General features: G+C 48.3%; 1 protein-coding gene across 1 annotated transcript in view; it reads left to right on the top strand.

The window, feature by feature from the left end:
* The first annotated feature begins 649 nt into the window (after window positions 1-649).
* LOC112241180 (cytochrome P450 26B1) overlaps window positions 650-11,518 on the top strand; it is a 32,745-nt gene continuing 21,876 nt past the window's right edge. Inside the window, exon 1 of the mRNA XM_042328090.1 lies at window positions 650-1,904. Coding sequence (XP_042184024.1) covers window positions 1,701-1,904 — 204 coding nt within the window. The 5' untranslated portion in view covers window positions 650-1,700. The remainder of the gene's footprint in view (window positions 1,905-11,518) is intronic.

Raw genomic sequence — 11,518 nt, 5'->3', positions numbered from 1 at the left:
TTGGCCTTCAGTTCCAAGCAATGAAACAAATCCCGTTACGCACAACCCCCATCGATTGTCTTTGAATCATTACCGTCTTCGTGAACCGGGTGGGTGAAACGGAGAACATCGATGAGTGACCGAGTGGGAAATATTGGTAAGAAAAACTCTTGGAGCCACGCGCTGTGTTCCAAATCAGACAACATTCTAAATGGTCTCTTTATAATGTATAAATAACTATAAATAAGTATAGCTAAATAAATGAATCAATAAAAACGTCATCACCATCATCATATGCCCATTCGTACAGTTATTGGCGAATATGTCTGATTCAATGTAAGTGTATGGATCCCACACCCAGGCGAGAGGTTCGCAGTAGCGGGAACCCCCCACGTCTCTCGGGCGGGCCGCCAGGTCCCGCACGCTCCAACCCCGTCTTGTTCACTTTCCACCCCGCCTCGGAGAGAGAGGTGGGGAGGAGTTGGGCGTGTGTAGTCTGGTGTGTATGGTGGGGTTAGAGGGATGGGGGTGGGGGCCGGGGAGGGGGGTCTCTAGCTTGCCTAGCCGTCTCGTAGTTACGTGGGGAGGTGTTGCGGGGGGTTGGGGGGAACCGCTCTCTCTCGCTCCAACCCTGGCTGCCTGCCGGCGCGCAGCCTGCCTGTTACTATATAAACACATACTGAGAGAGGCTGCCTGCGCTTCTCACTACACACACTCAGAGAAACCTGTATGTGAAAGACAGATAGAGTTCGAGAGGGACAGAGAGAGAGTGACACGACAGAGAGTGTGTGTGTGAGTGAGAGAACGAACGCTACTAGTTGGGAAAGAAGGTATAGAGAGACAGGGGAGACGACTAACGGTTGCCTAAAGCAGCATCAGAAGACTCGGTGACGGTCTCTCTCTGGCTCCACCGGGCTCCCGCGCGCTCTGCTGCAAGAACTAACTGCAAAACGGATTTAATTTTGTAATTTTTTTAAAATTTATTTTTCTCTTCGTCTGCTTCTTGAATAACACTTTATTTTACAATCTTGAGAAAGATTTAAGCAGGTATAATCCGTTTTTTTTTTCGGAATAGAGGGAGAGGGGTTATTCTGGGAAGGTTTTCCTCTACTTTCCATTTCTTGTAACTTTTTTTAAAAGAAAAGCCCCAGTTTATTTTCAGAATACTTTCCGAGACTCGCTCACTGTTTCCACGTGTGCTCTGAGAGCGGGACAAATACTTGTCAAACGGATCTTTTTTTTTATCCCGTATTGTTATATTTTCTCATTTAGGGAAATTGACCTACAAAAATCAAACCAAAAATGAGATTTCAAACGTTAATTCATCAGTTTCCACTCTCGATGAATGCTTTCCTTCATTAAAGTTATTGAAGGTGACGTTTTTTAAAAGGACTTCGTAACATATTTCTTTACACACTGATTGATAACCTTGGAACTGCGAGAGGGGAGAGAGTTCAGCGCGTCATCTCCATTGAATTGTTATCTATTTCAACGACAACAAAAACTAGCATTTTTATAGTTATTTATTTCATAATCAATCAATTACAATCAATCAAGTCATTTTTATCGATAACCATCGATATATTGATTGATCATCCTCAGAGCATTTCCAATTCCTTATAACTCAACTTCCCTCACCCTGCACGGTGGTGAGATCAGTGATTTCCTCCTCCCCTCCACCACCACCACCACCATCACCCAGACACCGACCCTTCCTCGCCATGCTATTCGATAACTTTGACCTGGTTTCAGCCTTGGCCACCCTAGCGGCCTGCGCGGTGTCCATGGTCCTCCTCCTAGTTGTGTCCCAGCAACTCTGGCAGCTCCGATGGACGTCGACCCGGGATAAGAACTGCAAGCTGCCGATGCCTAAAGGTTCCATGGGGTTCCCCATCATAGGAGAAACCTGCCACTGGCTCGTCCAGGTAAGACCGTCACAATGTGTCTCTCTCTCGCTCTGTCTTTCTGTCTGTGATCGTTTTGTGGGTCTGTGGATGATTGCGGGTCTCTTTAAAAAAAAAAGTTTTTACGCACGTGTCTCTGTCTGTCAGTGGGTCTTTCTAGCCATGTGGAGGTGTGCGGGTCCACGAGGTTCATCTCCCTCTGGTCTTTTCTTCTGCTGTTGGATGACAATACCTGTTCCACGTCCAGTTAGTCATTTAATACACTCACATCAGATGTGTATCCTACACTCACTACAAGGCCACGTGCGTCATTTTTGTTTGTTTGTTGTTGATGTTATTTATCCTTATATAAGATTGAGTTCATTGTTAGGAGGTTAACGGTCAGGGGGGGGTAGGGTAGACTAGACTAGGTGTTAAGGTGAGAGTTGGTCTCTCTCTGTCCCCCCCTGTTCTGTGCCTCTGTGCCTCCCTAGACCGGCTCCCCTCTCTCCTCGGTCTCTGTGCCTCCCTAGACCGGCTCCCTCTCCTCGGTCTCTGTGCCTCCCTAGACCGGCTCCCTCTCCTCGGTCTCTGTGCCTCCCTAGACCGGCTCACTCTCCTCGGTCTCTGTGCCTCCCTAGACCGGCTCCCTCCCTCGGTCTCTGTGCCTCCCTAGACCGGCTCCCTCTCCTCGGTCTCTGTACCTCCCTAGACCGGCTCCCTCTCCTCGGTCTCTGTGCCTCCCTAGACCGGCTCCCTCTCCTCGGTCTCTGTACCTCCCTAGACCGGCTCCCTCTCCTCGGTCTCTGTGCCTCCCTAGACCGGCTCCCTCCCCTCTCCTAGCTGTCCCCGAGTCGCTTCATAACTTTAGCGCAACGTCTAAATGTAGCATTTTGGAAGCGTCAAGTTACTGAAACACGAACCATTTTTTTCTATTGTGGATGTGTGTGCACAGTCGTGCGTAATAGTTGTGTGAATGAAATATTTGGCAACTTATCCACGGCTTGTTTATATTGGTCACTCTAGCGCAGGCTAGAATTCATATCACGACCATAAGCATGAAGAACCTGGCTTTTTATTCAAGTGTTCAAACTACTAAACAGAATTTCATTCAACTTTAATGGATCCGTCACACAGTCAGTAGCTTCTTAATAGGTCCCATCAGCGTGATATGAAAAAGATCGATAAAAAGGTTGCGCGTGGGGGGGGGGTTAATATAATAGTGAACGTGTCGTTTTAAAAAGTGATTAGATTCATAGAACGACCCCGCGAGGCTGCACGTGAGTCCCGTCACTAAGTTGCACTTGTCAGCGCGCTGATGTGTCCCAGGAGCGCGCGCACACACGCACAGAGCGAGAGAGCAAGACGGCACGTTGTGTGGGGCTTGAACTCTCCGTGCTCCGCTCCCTGCGTGCGCTTTCATTTATACACGGTGCGACGCGTTCCCGGAATGCGCCGGGGACGGAACCGCGGCCAAGTTTATAGAGAGGGAGAGAAAACATTAACATCTCTCTCTCTCTCGCGCTCTCGCTTGGACAACTGACTTGTCAGTTAGGCTAAAACATGGAAAACCAGGCAATACAATGACACGTTTCTTTTGGGTAAGTTTTCAGCTGTGCGCAACGTTAATAACTGCTATTAGTCACAGATATCCCCCCAAATCCAGTCCCGAGAGGTCAAAACGCAAAACTGGAACAGTGTGTGTTCTCCCTTTATGCCGTTATATAATGTTTCCAAGTAAAACGCTTTGAAATGTGTCTGAATGCACTGAGATGCTTGTTGCGGGTTTCAGAGAGAGAATATATATATATATATATAGAGAGAGACAGTTTGCCAGCTGTGTGTGTGTCTCTGTGTGTGTGTCTCTGTCTGTGTGTCTCTGTCTGTGTGTCTCTGTGTGTGTGTCTCTCTGTGTGTGTGTCTCTGTGTGTGTGTCTCTGTCTGTGTGTCTCTGTCTGTGTGTCTCTGTGTGTGTGTCTCTCTGTGTGTGTCTCTCTGTGTTTGTGTGTCTCTCTGTGTGTGTGTGTCTCTCTGTGTGTGTGTGTGTGTCTGTTTGTGTGTGTCTCTGTATGTGTGTCTCTGTGTGTGTGTGTGTCTCTGTGTGTGTGTCTCTCTGTGTGTTTGTGTGTCTCTGTGTGTGTGTGTTTAAGTACTGTGTGCGTATTAGTGTGCATGCATCGTGTGTGTGTGTGTGCATTTGATTGATATATTTAAAAGCAATCACATCAGAAGAGAAACCGTGTACCTCCAGCCAAACTCCCTTCACTTCTCATTTACTTCGAGGGAAACGTCCTGATGGTTAGTTCTACCGCTCTGCCAGGGTTAACGGGAGACGGGTGTGTGTGTCTGCTACCGTGCAAGCTCCCGGTAAATCGATCCGCTTACTCACCCCCCCCCCTCCATCTCTGCCACGTCATCCTATCTCTCAAAAACTCACCCTTCACCACATAAACACAGTCACACATAGACACTCATGTTCCAAATGTCAAATTTCGAAGTGTTTTATGTTTTATGTTACTTCTGAAATATTAAAGTTAGGAATGAACTCTGAATGGTTCAGATAAAGGTTAAGGTTTGGGACAAAAAAAGTTAAAAACAACTTTCTATTGGTGGATTCAAACATGCAACATTTTGGAATCAGAGGGATGCGCTTAGCCCAGTCCACACAACAACGCCATAGAGAAACTGAAACCTAACTGAAGGCAACAATGCTCACAGTTGTCCCTAGTGGCCAGAGACAACGGCATCTCCACATGTCCTCGGAGGGATGGATGTGGAATTGTGACCGGCTGAGAGAGAGGGCCGTATGTGTCAGTGTTTCTGAATGATGTCATAACCTTCATGTCCGTGTCATTAATGTCATGGCTCTGTTCTTCTGGTCACCGTCAGTCTGTTCTCACACACACACACACGCACGCACGCACACACACACACACACACGCGCGCACACACGCACGCACACACACACACACACACACACACACACACACACACACACACACACACACACACACACACACACACACACACACACACACACACACACACACACACACACACACACACACACACACACACACACACACACACACACACACACACCATTCAAGCTCTCACAAGCATGTCCCCCAATTAGACAATACAGACTACTGACTACAACCATCCAACTAGACAATACAGACTACTGACTACAACTAGACAATACAGACTACAACCATACAACTAGACAATACAGGCTACTGACTACAACCCCCAACTAATCAATACAGACTACAACCATACAACTAGACAATACAGACTACAACCATCCAACTAGACAATACAGACTGCTAACTACAACCATACAACTAGACAATACAGACTGCTGACAACCATTCAACTAGACAATTTTAATTTTTTAATTTTTAATTTCACCTTTATTTAACCAGGTAGGCTAGTTGAGAACAAGTTCTCATTTGCAACTGCGACCTGGCCAAGATAAAGCATAGCAGTGTGAGCAGACAACACAGAGTTACACATGGAATAAACCATTAACAAGTCAATAACACAGTAGAAAACAAAGGGGGAGTCTATATACAATGTGTGCAAAAGGCATGAGGAGGTAGGTGAATAATTACAATTTTGCAGATTAACACTGGAGTGATAAATGATCAGATGGTCATGTACAGGTAGAGATATTGGTGTGCAAAAGAGCAGAAAAGTAAATAAATAAAAACAGTATGGGGATGAGGTAGGTAAAAATGGGTGGGCTATTTACCGGTAGACTATGTACAGCTGCAGCGATCGGTTAGCTGCTCAGATATTAGATATTTGAAGTTGGTGAGGGAGATAAAAGTCTCTAACTTCAGCGATTTTTGCAATTCGTTCCAGTCACAGGCAGCAGAGAACTGGAACGAAAGGCGGCCAAATGAGGTGTTGGCTTTAGGGATGATCAGTGAGATACACCTGCTGGAGCGCGTGCTACGGATGGGTGTTGCCATCGTGACCAGTGAACTGAGATAAGGCGGAGCTTTACCTAGCATGGACTTGTAGATGACCTGGAGCCAGTGGGTCTGGCGACGAATATGTAGCGAGGGCCAGCTGACTAGAGCATACAGGTTGCGGTTGTGGGTGGTATAAGGTGCTTTAGTGACAAAACGGATGGCACTGTGATAAACTGCATCCAGTTTGCTGAGTAGAGTGTTGGAAGCAATTTTGTAAATGACATCACCGAAGTCGAGGATCGGTAGGATAGTCAGTTTTACTAGGGTAAGTTTGGCGGCGTGAGTGAAGGAGGCTTTGTTGTGGAATAGAAAGCCGACTCTTGATTTGATTTTCGATTGGAGATGTTTGATATGAGTCTGGAAGGAGAGTTTACAGTCTAGCCAGACACCTAGGTACTTATAGATGTCCACATATTCAAGGTCGGAACCATCCAGGGTGGTGATGCTGGTCAGGCGTGCGGGTGCAGGCAGCGAACAGTTGAAAAGCATGCATTTGGTTTTACTAGCGTTTAAGAGCAGTTGGAGGCCACGGAAGGAGTGCTGTATGGCATTGAAGCTCGTTTGGAGGTTAGATAGCACAGTGTCCAAGGACGGGCCGGAAGTATATAGAATGGTGTCGTCTGCGTAGAGGTGGATCAGGGAATCGCCCGTAGCAAGAGCAACATCATTGATATATACAGAGAAAAGAGTCGGCCCAAGGATTGAACCCTGTGGCACCCCATAGAGACTGCCAGAGGACCGGACAGCATGCCCTCCGATTTGCCACACTGAACTCTGTCTGCAAAGTAATTGGTGAACCAGGCAAGGCAGTCATCCAAAAAACCGAGGCTACTGAGTCTGCCGATAAGAATATGGTGATTGACAGAGTCGAAAGCCTTGGCAAGGTCGATGAAGACGGCTGCACAGTACTGTCTTTTATCGATGGCGGTTATGATATCGTTTAGTACCTTGAGTGTGGCTGAGGTGCACCCGTGACCGGCTCGGAAACCAGATTGCACAGCGGAGAAGGTACGGTGGGATTCGAGATGGTCAGTGACCTGTTTGTTGACTTGGCTTTCAAAGACCTTAGATAGGCAGGGCAGGATGGATATAGGTCTGTAACAGTTTGGGTCTAGGGTGTCTCCCCTTTGAAGAGGGGGATGACTGCGGCAGCTTTCCAATCCTTGGGGATCTCAGACGATATGAAAGAGAGGTTGAACAGGCTGGTAATAGGGGTTGCGACAATGGCGGCGGATAGTTTCAGAAATAGAGGGTCCAGATTGTCAAGCCCAGCTGATTTGTACGGGTCCAGGTTTTGCAGCTCTTTCAGAACATCTGCTATCTGGATTTGGGTAAAGGAGAACCTGGAGAGGCTTGGGCGAGTAGCTGTGGGGGGGGGCGGAGCTGTTGGCCGAGGTTGGAGTAGCCAGGCGGAAGGCATGGCCAGCTGTTGAGAAATGCTTGTTGAAGTTTTCGATAATCATGGATTTATCGGTGGTGACCGTGTTACCTAGCCTCAGTGCAGTGGGCAGCTGGGAGGAGGTGCTCTTGTTCTCCATGGACTTTACAGTGTCTCAGAACTTTTTGGAGTTGGAGCTACAGGATGCAAACTAGCTACAGGATACAGACTACTGACTACAACAATACAACTAGACAATACAGACTACTGATTACAACCACCAACTAGACAATACGGACTACTGACTACAACGCCCCAATTAGACAATACAGACTACTGACTACAACCACCAACTAGACAATACAGACTACTGACTACAACCCCCCAATTAGACAATACAGACTACTGACTACAACCCCCAATTAGACAATACAGACTACTGACTACAACCCCCAATTAGACAATACAGACTACTGACTACAACCATGCAACTAGCCAATACAGACTACTGACTACAATCCCCTAATTAGACAATACAGACTACAGACTACAACCATACAACTTCATCCCCCTTGTTCCTCCTCCATCCCCCTGGTCCCTCCTCCATCCCCCTGGTCCCTCCTCCATCCCCTTGTCCCTCCTCCATCCCCCTGGTCCCTCCTCCATCCCCCTGGTCCCTTCTCCATCCCCTTGTCCCCTCCTCCATCCCCCTGGTCCCTCCATCCCCTTGTCCCCTCCTCCATCCCCCTGGTCCCTTCTCCATCCCCCTGGTCCGTCCTCCATCCCCTTGTCCCCTCCTCCATCCCCCTGGTCCCTCCTCCATCCCCCTGGTCCCTCCTCCATCCCCCTGGTCCCTCGTCCATCCCACTTGTCCCTCCTCCATCCCCCTGGTCCCTCCTCCATCCCCTTGTCCCTTCCTCCATCCCCCTGGTCCCTCCTCCATCCCCTTGTCCCCTCCTCCATCCCCCTGGTCCCTACTCCATCCCCCTGGTCCGTCCTCCATCCCCTTGTCCCCTCCTCCATCCCCCTGGTCCCTCCTCCATCCCCCTGGTCCCTCCTCCATCCCCCTGGTCCCTCCTCCATCCCCCTGGTCCCTCCTCCATCCCACTTGTCCCTCCTCCATCCCCCTGGTCCCTCCTCCAACCCCTTGTCCCTTCCTCCATCCCCCTGGTCCCTCCTCCATCCCCTTGTCCCCTCCTCAATCCCCCTGGTTCCTCTTCCATCCCCCTGGACCCTCCTCCATCCCCTTGTCCCCTCCTCCATCCCCCTGGTCCCTCCTCCATCCCTCTGGTCCCTCCTCCATCCCCCTGGTCCCTCCTCCATCCCCCTGGTCCCTTCCTCCATCCCCCTTGTCCCCTCCTCCATCCCCCTTGTCCCTCCTCCATCCCCCTGGTCCCTCATCCATCCCACTTGTCCCTCCTCCATCCCCCTGGTCCCTCCTCCATCCCCCTGGTCCCTCCTCCATCCCCTTGTCCCCTCCTCCATCCCCCTGGTCCGTCCTCCATCCCCTTGTCCCCTCCTCCATCCCCCTGGTCCCTCCTCCATCCCCCTTGTCAGACAAACAGACAGACAGACAGACAACCCATTCTCTCTTTCCCTCAGAGTGGTGGCTTCTTGCTGATCCCCCTCTCTCTTCTGTTCTCACCACACACACACACACACACACACACACACACACACACACACACACACACACACACACACACACACACACACACACACACACACACACACACACACGCACACGCACACACACACACACTCACCTCCTCCAGTGTTCTGGGGTTACCCCTGTCCCACTCGCTGATCTGAATAAATATAATTATAGAGCTGTGTGTCTGTGTGTGTGTGTGTGTGTGTGTGTTTTGTGCTGTCGGCCTAATAAAGGAGTCATTTGTATAACATTTCCACTCGCTCCACAAAGGCTACATTTATAGTAGTCTGACCGACTCACACCAGTCCAATCTACACACACTGGGAGTCTTTTTTTTATCCTTCCACCGGGACTTGGGCGGTGGAAAAAAGTAGTTCCTTTTATTGAGCACCTCTATGAAATATCTGATACAATTTATTACTGCAGAATAAAATAAAGTATTGAGAGAGAATGGTGGCTTCTGGGAGAGAGGCAAGCATGCAGTCTATATACAGTGTTGTAACGATGCGCAAATAGTTAAAGTACAAAAGGGAAAATAAATAAACATAAATATGGGTTGTATTTACACTGGTGTTTGTTCTTCACTGGTTGACCTTTTCTTGTGGCAACAGGTCACAAATATTGCTACTGTGATATTTCACCCAGTAGATTTGGGAGTTTATCAAAATTGGGTTTGTTTTCAAATTCTTTGTGGGTCTGTGTAATCTGAGGGAAATATGTGTCTCTAATATGGTCATACATTTGGCAGGAGGTTAGGAAGTGTAGCTCAGTTTCCACCTCATTTTGTGGGCAGTGTGCACATAGCCTGTCTTCTCTTGAGAGCCATGTCTGCCTACGGCGGCCTTTCTCAATAGCAAGGCTATGCTCACTGAGTCTGTACTTAAGATTTCCTTAATTTTGTGTCAGTCTCTCTCTAACTCTCTCTCTCGCTCGCTCTCTCTCTCTCTCTCTCTCTCTCTCTCTTTTTCTGTGTGTCTTAATGTCTTTGTGTGTCTCTCTATTTCTCTCTGTCACTCTCTCTCTACTGAGTGATGGAGAAGTGGGGCCTGGTTTTGGTTGCCGCAGGGTGTGTGTGTGTGTGTGTGTGTGTGTACTGTACAACATATAGGGGTGTTCCACATGCACAGGGTACAAGGGTCTCTTTCACTCTCTGTTATTGCACTGCCATGCACACCGGTAGTGTGTGCTTTCTCTCTCCCCCAATCTATCTCTCTCTCCCCCAATCTCTGTCTCCCTCTCCCCCCCCCTCTCTCCCTTGACCTCTTGGCCCACGTTTGAAGTCTGTTTTTGGAATAAGAGACAGAAGGAGAGAGGAGAAGAGAAGGAGAGAGGGGAACAGAGGAGGAGAGAGGGGAGGAAAGAGGGCAAGAGGGGAGGAGAGAGGGCAAGAGAGGAGGAGAGAGGGCAAGAGAGGAGGAGAGGGCAAAAGAGGAGGAGAGAGGGCAAGAGAGGAGGAGAGGGCAAAAGAGGAGGAGAGAGGGCAAGAGAGGAGGAGAGAGGGCAAGAGAGGAGGAGAGAGGGCAAGAGAGGAGGAGAGAGGGCAAGAGAGGAGGAGAGAGGGCAAGAGAGGAGGAGAGAGGAGGAGAGGGCAAAAGAGGAGGAGAGGGCAAGAGAGGAGGAGAGAGGGCAAGAGAGGAGGAGAGAGGAGGAGAGGGCAAACGAGGAGGAGAGGGCAAGAGAGGAGGAGAGAGGGCAAGAGAGGAGGAGAGAGGGCAAGAGAGAAGGAGAGAGGGCAAGAGAGGAGGAGAGAGGGCAAGAGAGGAGGAGAGAGGGGAAGAGAGAGAGAGAGAGAGAGAGAGAGATCCAAGAGATCCCATTTAATCTTTCCTGGATTCCTTGCATCCTTTCTCCTCAACTCCTTCTCAAGGTCTCCAATACGGTTGAGATAGAGGTGGCGAGAGAGGATGCAAGGAATCCTGGAAATAACAATTGTGACGGAGCCAAAGTTATCTATGCTAGCCTAATACAAGAAATGTGGAAGAGAGGAGACCAACAAGAAGAGTGTGTTTGCAGCGCCGTGGAGTCGAGAGGTGAACAAACAGGATGTAACTCCCTGCTAAAATTAGCCTTGAAAATAACCAACCATTTACACCCAAACACACACAGGTCATAAGTCCTGACTAGGTTCGAGCAGTAGCTCTTTGTGAGAGAGACAGCAAGAGACTTATTTTGAAAACTTACTTTGATCATTTATACAAGACAAATCCCTCACAAAAAAGACTTATAACCTATTTTAAATTCACAAAAAAAAAATGGAACATCGCTGAATCAGTCATTAAAAAACACCAAAATTAGATTAACAAGAACTACATGACAAGCTCAAATCTATAAAACCAAAGACGGCTTGTGGTCTAGATAACATCAGAAATTAGATGCTTAAAAACAGCACAAGGTGCTAAGGTGTATAACTTAATAAAATGTACGAACGCAGAAAACAAGTGTGCAATGAAAAAAATATATATATATATTTTTGCCACATCGAGGTGTGAGACAAGGCTGCAGTTTGAGTCCAAACCTTTTCAACATTTATATATAAATTATCAGACATGTTGGACAATTCTGCAGGCCCAGGACTATTTGACACAGAGGTAAAATACCTGCTATATGCTGGTTCTTCTATCACCAACCAAAAAAGGTATTC

This window comes from Oncorhynchus tshawytscha, linkage group LG10 (genome assembly GCF_018296145.1).
Source record: "Oncorhynchus tshawytscha isolate Ot180627B linkage group LG10, Otsh_v2.0, whole genome shotgun sequence".
Classification (NCBI taxonomy): Eukaryota; Metazoa; Chordata; class Actinopteri; order Salmoniformes; family Salmonidae; genus Oncorhynchus; species Oncorhynchus tshawytscha.
This window is presented reverse-complemented; position numbering and strand designations above follow the sequence as displayed.